At 65.1% G+C, this 11,792-nt stretch overlaps 1 protein-coding gene across 2 annotated transcripts; it reads left to right on the top strand.

Moving 5' to 3' along the window:
- Nucleotides 1–212: 212 nt before the first annotated feature.
- Nucleotides 213–8,210, top strand: CBFA2T3 (CBFA2/RUNX1 partner transcriptional co-repressor 3). Of its 2 annotated transcripts, XM_059824665.1 has the most exons (11): nucleotides 240–366; nucleotides 1,812–1,889; nucleotides 2,899–3,140; nucleotides 3,542–3,631; nucleotides 5,368–5,549; nucleotides 5,673–5,929; nucleotides 6,028–6,113; nucleotides 6,368–6,563; nucleotides 6,714–6,782; nucleotides 7,018–7,208; nucleotides 7,911–8,210. In XM_059824665.1, exons 1-11 carry the CDS (start codon nucleotides 246–248, stop codon nucleotides 8,208–8,210), a joined length of 1,812 nt encoding a protein of 603 aa, XP_059680648.1. In that variant the 5' UTR covers nucleotides 240–245. The 2 variants fall into 2 exon arrangements, with proteins under 2 accessions (XP_059680649.1, XP_059680648.1); XM_059824666.1 differs by lacking the exon at nucleotides 1,812–1,889 and having other exon boundaries at nucleotides 213–366.
- The last annotated feature ends 3,582 nt before the right edge of the window (nucleotides 8,211–11,792 follow it).

The raw sequence follows: 11,792 nt of genomic DNA, 5'->3' as shown, positions 1-11,792 counted from the left end.
AGGCACCAGGCACCGTCCCTCCTGCCTGAGCTCTGCCCGGAGCGAGGGTTGCTGCCATCCTGCCGCGAGCCACACCACCCTGCGCCAGGGATCGGAGATGCCCAGGCCAGCCCGAGGTCCCCAAGGGTCCCCTCTGCCCCTGAGCTGATGCCCATTAGGAGGGGAAGCGCGGCACTGCCCGGCACACCCGGCTCACCGCCCTGTGCCCTCTCCCCGCAGATAACACGGAGACACGGGCCGCCACCATGCCCGACTCGCCGGCTGACGTGAAGACGCAGTCCAGGACCACGCCGCCCAGCATGCCTCCGCCGCCGCCGGCCGTCACGCAGGGAGCCACGCGCCACCCCTCCTTCACGCCAAACACCAGTGAGTACCAGGCTGCCGGTTGGGACGGGGACAGGATGTCACGCAGGGAGGCTGCCCAGCTCCCTTCGCCTCTGGGTCACACGCTGCATCTGGGACCGGCAGTGTCCTCAGACCCCAGCGTGGTCCTGGCCACACCGTGGGGTGGCATTACTCATCCTTGCACTGGAGAAGGACTTTGGGCTGTGCGCCCCGAGCCCCAGGTCATGCATGTGCCTATGGGGTGCACTCCGGCACTGCCCATTGCCAGTCGTGCCCTGCGAGGTGCTTGGGGACAGGGATGTCCCGGTCTCCTTGCCGCATGGTCACCAAATGGTGGCACAGAGCAGCGCACGGCTCGGGACACTCTCACCCGCAGGCGGAGGATGCTGCGGGCAGGGGGAGTCCCCGTGGGTCGGAGCTGGCCCTGTTGGGGGTCCCAGGCACGTGGGGACCTGTCTGCCCGTCTGCGTGTGGCACCCAGCCATGGCAGGGACGCGTCATGGCGAGCTGCAGTGGCAGGGATGTCCTTTCCCTGCCCAGGCCACAGCATGGTGGCATCAGGGGGACTTCGTGGGGACTCGAGGTCCGAGTCCTCAGTCTCTGTATCATCGTTGAACTTGGGGCAGCCCAGACGCACTGGTTGCACCGGTGGCACATGGGCTCGTTGCACGCCCACAGGGCTTGCACCAGGGATTGGTCCCTGTGCCGGAGTCACCGTCCCGGCACACGGCTGGACAAGGCACACGCGGGGCAGGATCCGGGTGGGCAGGGGCCAAGGCTGGTCCCCCCGGCAGGAGCGGCGGTGGCCCTAGTGAGGGTTGCTCCAGCTCCTCCAAGACGTATCCCAGGCACGTGCGCGCGCAGGGGGTTTGCTCGTAGCTGCTTCTTGCTTAGAAACCCCAGCAGGGAAAAAACCACCCCTAAACCAACCCCCCGAGCCGCAGCCCCCCAGCAGCCGCTGCGCCCTGCCATGGCCCCGCCACCCTCCCGGCCAGATGCTCTCTAATTAGAAATCAGTTTGCGCTCGGCTGCGCTCTGAGGGGTTTTGCTTTTTAATCCGAGCCCTGCGACAGATGTGGCACCCTGGGTTCGGCTCGGCGCAGGACGCGGGGCTGGGGGTGCAGGTAGCCTCTCCGCCGTGGCTCGGCCCGGAACGCGACGGTGTTTTGGTTGTTCTTGGTCTCGGGGAAATGTTGCAAACTGCCCCTTGTGCTGGGGCTGCGCAGGGGTGGTCCCGAAATGCGGGGACCGCGTTAGGCAGCCGAGCATCCCCCGAGCCCTCCCTCCGGCTGCGGCGGGATGCAGGGACCCGGCTCCATCCCCGGCACGCCTGGGTCCGGGCGGCTTCGCCCACGGCACGCGTGCCCCTGCTGTGCCCGCCGTCGAGGAGCGTTGCCTGCAGGGACCCCCGGCCGAGAGCTGCCCCCTCTGCTCTCTCATCATAGCGTGTTTTATTTTGCTTGCAGATCGAGACGCTGGCCCTCCGACGTTTCTGCCTCGCGGCCGTTTTCATGGTTGCTTGAAATGGTCGATGGTCTGTCTTTGTAAGTAAAATGAAGCATCCGCTCTCATGAGAGACCCGAGCCGCAGCCGCAGCCGCCCCGGGAGGCGCAGGGTCCCGCGGGGGGCACGGTGCCGTGGTGGGGAGCTCGGGCAGGGCGTGCTCCCCTGCGCCAGCCCCTCGCCCTGCCCCGGCGGGTCACGGGGATGCGAACCCCAGCCCCGGTCCGGCCGAAGGGACATGTGCGGCGTCTAACTTAGTAACGCACCTGTCGCGGGAATAAAAGCAGTTGTGGCCGCCGGGTTATTTTCGGCATCTCTTTAGCGGGCGGCTGATACTTGCCCGGCCGTAGAGCGAGCAGGAGCCCGCCAAAGCAGGCAGGGCGGCGCAGGGACCGCAAGGTTAGTGTGATCCCAGGAGCCGGGTGCCCGGCACACCGCGGGGAGAGGCGCGGTGCATGCCTGGGTGCCGCGGAGCGGCGCGCTGTCGGGAGCTGGGGTGACGTGTGCCATCGCCCGTGCCGGCCGCGGAAAGGTCCCTGCACTCCCGCGGTCTGCGCAGAGGGCTGGTGCGGGAACGAGGGACCCGCCACACCGCCGGTTGGCACCCCCAGATGTCCCTCCCTGGGGTCCCCTGGCACAGGGTGCTCTGGGCAGCTCCTGTCCTCTCCACCTGGGCAGTGAGGCCAGAGGCGCTGGCGTGCCACAAGCCAGGCTGGGCTCCATGGAAAACAGCTTGTGGCTTCTCCCTGGAGGGTGCTGAGCAGCTCCCAGAGGGGCAGGATGGAGCCCCTTCTCTTGGCTATCTTGAATGTCAAGGAGAAGGATCAGGCCCACGCTGTGCTGGGGCATGCACTGCATCCCATCCGTCCCCGCAGCCCGCATCCGCCCAGGATGCGGCCCCAGGGATGCAGCAGCATCCCAAAGCCTCCCGGGGGGTGCTGGCCCTGCGGTACCCGGTGGGATGCTCCTGTCCCCCCCATCCCAGCCTTGTCCCTGAGGTGCCAGGTTACGGCCGCGCGCTCTGACCTCCTGTCCCCTCTCTCCTCGCAGTGATGAACGGGAGCAGCCACTCGCCGACTGCCATCAATGGGGCCCCGTCCACCCCCAATGGGTTCAGCAACGGGCCGGCCACCTCCTCCACCGCCTCCCTCTCCACCCACCAGCTCCCGCCGGCCTGCGGCGCCCGCCAGCTCTCCAAGCTCAAGCGTTTCCTCACCACGTTGCAGCAGTTCGGCAACGACATCTCCCCCGAGATCGGGGAGCGGGTGCGCACCCTCGTCCTGGGGCTCGTGGTACGTCTGCCGGATGCGGGGTCAGCCCCGGGGTGGTGGGGTGACGCCCCGTCTGGGGATCCTGCATTTTCCTTTCGGGATGGAGGTGCTGCTAAAAGGAAAAGAGGGTCCTGTTGGTACTGGATTGACCTAAATCCTGGAAAAATGGGGGCTCTCTTTGCAGCATCTCCGGGGATCTGCACAGCGCCCTGGGTGGGCACGGTGCACGGTTGAGTCCCCGCTGCTGGCATCGCCAGCAAAGCCTTGAGCCTGGTTTTCCCTTGAGCGTGGTTTTCCCTTGAGCATGACAGAGCAGGCAGAGGAGCAGAAATGGGGGAGAAAACAGCAAAGCATCCCCCCGGGGGGTGCGGGGCAGGCAGGGGGCCGTGGCTGGCGGCGCTGAGCCCGGGCTGTCTCCGCAGAACTCCACGCTCACCATTGAGGAGTTTCACGCCAAGCTCCAGGAGGCCACCAACTTCCCGCTGCGACCCTTCGTCATCCCCTTCCTCAAGGTGGGTGCCCCAGGCAGGACGCCGCGGGGACATCGGGGTTAGCGTCGCCAATGGGGGATTCGGGGCGGGGTGGCGGCTTTGGGGTCGGGGCTGGCAGCTGCTTGTGGGACTGCCCGCGTCCCCCGGGCACGCGTGTCCCCCCCTGCACACCCAGCCCCTCGCACGTGTGGAGTCACACGAGGCCGGGGCTGTTTGCAATAAAGCGAGGGGGTCGGCCCAGCTGGTAACCATTTGCAATTCATTAAAAATCCCCCTTTTTTTATTTGCCTTTTAATTTCATGCTGACTCTGCACTGTCACCCTGCTCTGGTGGGATTCTCCGACCGCTGGCACGCCTGGCAGCGCCGGCGCTGCCGGCAGATGTTCAAGCCCGGCGTCGCCTGTCCCTCGTTAGCAGAGGAATAACAAAAAAGTGCAAAAAAAGCCCCTTTTCCACCTCTCCCTCCCCGGCCCCCCGGAGCGGAGGTCCGTGCTCGCGGCTGGAATCTGCCTGCAAAGCTGCTGGAGCGCTTTGCTCCTGGCAGGGGAAGGCAGAGCCAAAACGGGCAGGGCTGAGCCGGGCGGGGGGGGACGGCAGAGCCCCCTCACCCTCCTGCCCAGGTTTGCAGGGGAGTGTGGGGTCCACGGGAGGAGGCTGCATCCCCAGCCGTGCGGCTTGCGGGGTGCCAGCGGGCGCTGGTGGCCCCGCAGCTCGGGGCGGGCTGGGAGCCGTCCCCGCTGTCCCGCTGCCAAGCGTGCTGCGGCCCCGCCGGCCGCCCTGGCACCCCGCTCCCAGCTGTTCCCACCGCGGGCTCCAGATGTTTCTCATTATCCTAACTGCAACCAGCCGGGCTCGGCGTGTTTCCCAGACTCGGGGGCTTGCTTGTTTTTCTGGGGTTGTTCCCCCCCGCCCCGGCTGGGGAAGGGGAGGGTCCGGCCCCGCTCGCCGCAGCGCGCATCTCCGGCTCGGGCGCTAACGTGTCCGACAGATGGGGGGATTGGCTGCGGATCAGCTGCCTAAAGGGAAAATGAGAGCTGGCAGCCAGAGCGCCCGGGCAGAAAGGGGTCTCTGCTGCTTAATTCTTGCTGCTCTGCGTGCTCCTAGGGGCCACGGCACTGGGGGGGACATGGTGGGTGGGTGGGGAGTTCACAGCCGGCCCTCGTGCCCCACGGGTGCAGGATAGGCTGGGGACCTGTGCTGGGGCATGCACTGCATCCCGTCCGTCCCCACAGCCCGCATCCACCCAGGATGTGGCCCCAGGGATGCAGCAGCATCCCAAAGCCTCCTGGGGGGTGCTGGCCTTGCGGTACCCGGTGGGATGCTCCTGTCCCCCCATCCCAGCCTTGTCCCTGAGGTGCCCTGAGGGCTCAGGTCCCCAGGGTGAGAGCTGTGGGGACGGCGTGGCAGAGGTGGCCGACCTGGCCGGGGGATGATGCTCTGCAGCCCCTGCCAGGATGCAGGAGGGCTCGCTTGAAGCTGTACACGTGCCAGCACGTGGCCGGACCCTGCGGGGTGCCACAAGTGTCCCCCCGCCAGCAGCCCAGCTGGCCCGGGCATGCTGCAGCGAGTGGGGTCCCAAGGATGTCCCCCCTGGGGAAGGTGAGCAGGACCCCAAAGGGATCGGGCTGGGGGCAAAGGCATGCTGTGCCGGGGGGCTGCGCTCGGGCAGCCGGGCTCTGCAGGGTGCTCTGAGCCAGCTGGGTGCCGGGCCGGAGGGGTCTGCGGGGCCGTGGACTGGACTCTCGCTCCCTTCGCAGGCCAACCTGCCGCTGCTGCAGCGGGAGCTGCTGCACTGCGCCCGCATGGCCAAGCAGACCCCGGCCCAGTACCTGGCCCAGCACGAGCAGCTGCTGCTGGACGCCAACGCCTCCTCTCCCATCGACTCCTCCGACCTGCTCCTGGAGGTGGGCGAGAGCGGCAAGAGGAGGACGCCAGACAGGTACGAGCCGGCGCGGGGAGGGCACGTGGGGTATTTTTTCGGGGACGCATCCCTGCCACCCCTCCCCGGGGCGGTGGCGGGCACTGGTGCCCAGCGGGGACCGACCTCCTCTCCTCCACCCAGGACCAAAGAGAACGGTTTGGACCGAGACCCTCTGCACCCCGAGCACCTCAGCAAGCGGCCGTGCACCATGAGCCCGGCGCAGCGCTACAGCCCCAGCAACGGGCTGAGCCACCCGCCCAACGGGCTGGGGCACCCCCCCGCCGCCCCCCCCCTGCCCCAGCACTACCGCCTGGAGGACATGGCCATGGCGCACCACTACCGCGACGCCTACCGCCACCCCGACCCCCGGGAGCTCCGCGAGCGCCAGCGGCCCGCCGGTGAGTGGCGGCGTCCCCATGCGCTGGGGCAGCCCCCCGCCCCCCCCAGGGAGAGGGGTGCTGCGGGGGCTGACCCCCACCCTGCGTTTGCCTTGCAGCGGTGCACGGGACGCGGCAGGAGGAGGTGATCGACCACCGGCTCACCGACCGGGAGTGGGCGGAGGAGTGGAAACACCTCAACAACGTACGTAGTGCCCCCCCCCAGCCATCCCCCGGGGCTGGCATCGTGTTTTGCCCCCCCCTGCTTTGTCTTCCATCCCCACCATGTGCCCCCCAGGGTTTTTCTCCCGAGCATCCTCTGCTCCCCGCAGCCAGAATGACACACCGGCCCCGGCACAGCCTGGCATAGCCTGAATCCCCCCCCAGCGCCGGGCACCGTAGCCCCCCAGCTGCTTGCAGCAGAGCCCCCCCCCACACCCTGACGTTGCCCCCCCACAGCTGCTGAACTGCATCATGGACATGGTGGAGAAGACGCGCCGGTCGCTGACGGTGCTGCGGAGGTGCCAGGAAGCCGACCGCGAGGAGCTCAACCACTGGATCCGGCGCTACAGCGATGCCGAGGACATGAAGAAAGGCAGCCCCCCCTCCGCCCGCCCCCACAACAGCTCCTCCGCCTCCGAGGCACCCCAGTTAGGTATTGACCCCTAGGGCCGTGGGGTGCGTTCGGGGGGGCTGCACCCCTCTCCGGGGGGCCCGTGCCGTTCCCCCAGGTGTCCGGCATCACCGGCGGGTGGGTTCAAAGGGGACGGCGTCTCCTAATGGCATTGTCCCCTCTCCTTCGCAGACGCTCACCGGGAGTTCGCGCCGCGGCCCCTCTCTGGGTACATGCCGGAGGAGATCTGGAGGAAGGCTGGTGAGTGCGGGGTGGGCACCGGCGCCCATCGGCGCGCTGAGCTCACAGGGTCTCTGCCCCATCCCCTCCCCGTGCTGCGTCGGGGTGCCGGCAGGGCTGGAGGGGGTCGGGGTGGGTTTGCGGCACGGGGTGGATGCTCGCAGCCCTCCCGTGGTGCTGCTGCAGATGGGGATGCGCGGAGCCAGGGCTGGGGTGCCGGCACACCGCGTGCCACGCTCGACCGCCTTCCTTCCAGAAGAAGCTGTGAACGAGGTGAAGCGCCAGGCCATGTCCGAGCTGCAGAAAGCCGTGTCGGACGCCGAGCGGAAAGCCCACGAGCTGATCACGACGGAGCGAGCCAAGATGGAGCGAGCCCTGGCCGAGGCCAAGCGCCAGGCTTCGGAGGATGCCCTGACCGTCATCAATCAGCAGGAGGACTCGAGCGAGGTGGGGGCCGGCGGGGGCGAGCCGGGGGGGATGGGGACGGTGGCAGCGCGGGCGTTTGGGACCTGCTCCTTTTGCAACCAAGTTTGCAGCATCTGTGCGTGCGAGCGTGGGTACCGGGGGGGCTGCGGCAGTGCCACAGGATGGGCAGAGGAGGGGATTTCTTGCACCGAGCTGGGGATGGGGTGCACAGTGCGGGCCGAGGTGCATAGTCCGGGATGGGGTGCACAGTCCAGGATGGGGAGAGCATAGTCTGGGATGGGGATGCACGGTCCAGGATGGGGATGTCTGGTCTAGGTTGACGTGCATGGTCCAGGATGGGGGAGTATGGTCCAGGATGGAGGGGCACAGTCCAGGACAGGAGTGCATGGTCCAGGTTGGGAGAGCACAGGCTGGGATGGAGGTGCATGGTCCAGAGTGGGGATGCATGGTCCGGGATGATGTGCACGGTCTGGGACGATGTGCATGGTCTGGCACGCAGGTGCGTGGTCCGGGATGGGGGTGTATGGTCCAGGATGGGGGTGTATGGTCCAGGATGGGGATGTATGGTCCCAAACAGGGGGACATGGTCCAGGATAGGGTTGACTGGTCCGGGATGGGGGTGCACGGTCTGGGACGATGGAGTGCATGGTCCAGGATGGGGGTCGTTGGTCTGGGATGGGGGCGCACGATGTGGGGCTGAGGTTCGGCTTTGCATCCCCGCAGAGCTGCTGGAACTGCGGGCGCAAAGCGAGCGAGACCTGCAGCGGCTGCAACACCGCCCGCTACTGCGGCTCCTTCTGCCAGCACAAGGATTGGGAGAAGCACCACCACGTCTGCGGGCAGACTCTGCAAGGGCTGCCGGCGCCCGCCGCCCCCACCGCCGGCGTGGGGCTGCCGCCGGGTCCGGGCCAGCCCGACGGGGTGGCCACCATCGCCAGCAGCCCCAGCGAGACGGGCTCGGCGGCCGCTTCCCGAGCCGGCACGCCGGCCACCCCAGCTCCGTTGGAGAGCGCGTCCCGCTGAGCCGCCCTCGGACTGCCGCTGCCGCCGCTGCCGCCGCTGCTACCACCGCTCTCCAAAAGACACGGACTGCACTCGATGCAATTTCCTCAGCTACCTGACTCGTGTGACCTCCGAAACGACCTCTCTAGCTCTCACAAATAATCCTCACGGATCCTCAAACTGGGCTTTAAGTGGAGTTAAGGCAAATACCGGTCTTCTCTGTTCTCTCTTCGGTCTTTTTTTTGGCTTTTTCCGTTGGTTTTCTATCGGTTGGGGGATTCTGGTTCAGGTTTTTTTGTTGTTTTGGGGTTTTTTTCCTTTTTTTTCTTTCCGGATGAGGGATTTGGCTGCAGCCTCACCACGCTGTGACGTGGGGAGAGGCCGGGCCAGCCCTGACCCACATTGGCGCTGCCGAGGGGCTCGCTTGAAAGAGGAAAGAAACTTCTTTTCTTCGTCTCTCTCTTCCTTTTTTTTTTCTTTTTTTTTTTTTGTAAAAAAAGAAAAACCAAGAAAATAAAAAAGAAAACATCGGACTCTCTGGCTTTAAGTAAGAAATTGTAAAAAAGGGAAAAGAAAAAAAAAAGAAAAAAAAAAGAAAAATCCAAAAACCAGACGACGCCAAGTCAAGCCGCGTGACGGACGCTCACCTGTAACTACCTTGCTAGCTAGCCAAGAACAGACCAGACTCACCTCTGCTCCAAAGGAAATCCAAAACCAAGGAAGATCCAAACATCTCTCCACTGCCAAAGTTCGTTTCGTTCTGTTGTCGCTTCCTTCCCTTCCCCGCAAGGATGGATGGACGCGCCCCCGGGGCTTTAAAGAGTTTCTATTAAAATAAAGCAAAAAAAAAAAGGTGGTTTTTTTGTTTTTAAGAACCCCAGCCCCCGAGGCGTGGGAGGGGGAGACGGTGGCTGAGAACCGCCCGGGTGGGCGCAGCCGGAGCCGGCACATCTCTACCTCTGCCCGCCGCCGCCCTGGAAAAAGAGAATTAAAAAAAAAAAAAAAAAAAAAGAGATTAAAAGACAGATTTGGGGTTTTCTCCCTTCCCGAAGCTGTCGGGGGCCGCCTGCGGCCGGACTCCCCCAGCCCCTCGCTGCCGGGCTGCTCCCACACCCCGCGTTGGATTTATTTTGCAAGGATTTTTAAGAGGAAAAAGGAAAGCGAGCGAGGCCTCCTTCCCGGCCGAGGAGGCAGCCAAGGACGATGTCGATTATTTTGTATTTCTCGCATCATTGTACAAAGCGCAGAGGACGGGAGTGCAATACGGAAAGTCCCCTGGCTCCGAGGAGGGAAGCCCCGCGCGGGGCAGGAGTGCTGTACGCTAATGTGAATGTAAATAGTGTTTTGCAGAGGTCCAAAAAATAATAATAATAATGATGATAGTGATAATAATAAGAGACATTTGCCAAATAAAAGATGATGAGAACCCGCTGGAGGCTGTGGCGTGGGGGAGCGAGGCTGGCCGGAGGCGAACAGAAGTCGTGTGCTCGATAGGAGCTGTAGTTTTTCCGCATTTGCAAAAACCATCCTGTGTGTTTTCTGTAGGGGAGGAAGAGGAGGGAAGGGCTTGGGGCCGGGTCGGTTGTGTTGCCAGTCACCCAGGGGCCCGGCTGCCGGCGCTGCCTTCACGGTTGCCTCCTGCGACGGCCGTGCCATGCCGTGCCGCGGTGCCGCAGAGCTTGGTGCATGACGTTACCGGCCCCGTGCCACCAGCACCGAGCCTTGCTGCGGCTTTGTGCACCCCAAGACCTCGGTGCATCCCCCCCGGGGGCTTTCTGTGCACCCCAAGACCTTGGTGCACCCCCCCGGGGGGGTTCTGTGCACCCCAAGACCTTGGTGCATCCCCCCAGGGGGGTTCTGTGCACCCCAAGGCTTTGGTGCATCCCCCCCCCAGGGGCTTTCTGTGCACCCCAAGGCTTTGGTGCATCCCCCTGGGGGGTTTCTGTGCACCCCAAGACCTTGGTGCATCCCCCCGGGGGGTTTCTGTGCACCCCAAAACCTTGGTGCATCCCCCCAGGGGGGTTCTGTGCACCCCAAGGCTTCGGTGCATCCCTCCCCCGGGGGTTCCTGTGCACCCCAAGACCTTGGTGCATCCCCCCCCAGGGGCTTTCTGTGCACCCCAAGGTTTCGGTGCATCCCCCCGGGTGGGTCCCGTGCACCCCGAGGCTGTGAGCTTTGCCGGGTGCCCCTCGAGTGACTGTTCACTTTATTTATGGTGTGACATAGGTAATATTGTCTATTTTTCTTACGTTTCCTGAGAAGAGGTAATATATAAGAGTATTGCAGATGCACCTGCTGCGGGGCCACCTGCTCTCCCGGGTGTCCATCCCAGCCCTGCCCTTCCCTTCCCACCGCGCGTGTCCCCATGTGCCCCCGGCCCCGCTCCGCACTGGGGCTCTGCCTCTCTACCTCCGCCTCGCCGGGAAACCGCGGACGAGAGCATTTCCACGGAGTCTGCTCTCGTTTCCACTCCCTTCTGTTTTCTTTTTTTTTTAATTTTTTTTTTTCTTTAAAATAATAATAAAAATACCCTACAGAACCTTGCATTGAAACCAAAAGCCGAGGGAGGGAGAGGACGGGCGGTGCGGCGCTAGCAGACGTCCAAACCAGAACGACAGCTTTAAAGTGTAATATTTCCCAAAAAATTCGTGATGCGGGGAGGACGGCAGCGGTGGTGCGGCCGCGGGGCCGGAGTGGTGTGGGCCTGGAGGGGGCTGTGGCGGCCGGGGAGGCGCTGGCCGGAGCGGCGAGCGCTTCCGCAGGGTTTAGCTCCAAAATGGTGTCGGGGCATGCGGGGGGCCGGGGGACACGTGCCCCATGCCGTGCCCGAGACGTGTTCTTTGGTGGCTTTGTGGCATCTGGGAGATGGCAGACGGATGAGCCGCGTGGTGCCGGGGTCGCCGGGCACAATCCTCTGCCAGATTGGGTCCCCGTGGCTGCCCACAGCTCCCTGTCTTGGGTTTCCTCTCCGTCATCGTGGCTGGGGCTGGGGGACGGTGTTGGCGGCGTGGGGACAGCCTGCCCGAGGTCCCGGTCCCCGCGGGGAGGCAGAGCCCGGGGCGCTGGGTGCTGGGTGCTGGCTGCAGCACCAGGCTGGAGGAGATGGCGGGAGAGACGTGGCTCTCCTCCGGCATCGAGCGTGGCACCGGGACCCCATCCCCAGCAGCAAGGGTCTCTCCAGCTCCTTCCTTGCATTCCCAACCCGAAATCCCAGCTGAAACCAAAGTGCCACGTCCCGGTGAGGCTGGGCACCCCGGAGCGGGGGGCCCAAACCTGCCTGGGCTTTGCTCCACCACTGCTGGAGCCCCCCACAACCCCCCCACAGCTTCTCCTCGCCCTCCTCCTCCTGGCCCTGCCAGGGTTCCCCCTTCTCCTCGGGGTGCCCCCCTGGATCCCGGTGGGTTTGAGGTCAGGGACAAGATGCCACCCTGTTCCCAGGTCCCAGACACTGTGCTGGGGTGTCCCCGCCACGGTGGCAGCCTCGGGGGCTCCTCCGATGCCACCGAACGCCACGGCCCCGGGAGGCAGGTGTCGTGCCGCCATCCCCCCTCGCTCACGGCTCCGCGGGCAGCACCGGTTCCCTGGTCCCGCGCGGGGCTGAGC

This window comes from Gavia stellata, chromosome 15 (genome assembly GCF_030936135.1).
Source record: "Gavia stellata isolate bGavSte3 chromosome 15, bGavSte3.hap2, whole genome shotgun sequence".
Lineage (NCBI taxonomy): Eukaryota > Metazoa > Chordata > Aves > Gaviiformes > Gaviidae > Gavia > Gavia stellata.
The sequence above is the reverse complement of the archived record's forward strand: the minus strand, read 5'-3'. Positions and strand labels throughout refer to the sequence as shown.

Bases quoted from the DNA above. Each gene is read 5' to 3' on its own strand.
- CBFA2T3 (XM_059824665.1), top strand. From the start codon at position 246: ATGCCCGACTCGCCGGCTGACGTGAAGACGCAGTCCAGGACCACGCCG. The intron at 3,141-3,541 runs GTACGTCTGCCG...CTGTCTCCGCAG, and splicing joins CCCTCGTCCTGGGGCTCGTG to AACTCCACGCTCACCATTGA. The intron at 5,550-5,672 runs GTACGAGCCGGC...TCCTCCACCCAG, and splicing joins AAGAGGAGGACGCCAGACAG to GACCAAAGAGAACGGTTTGG.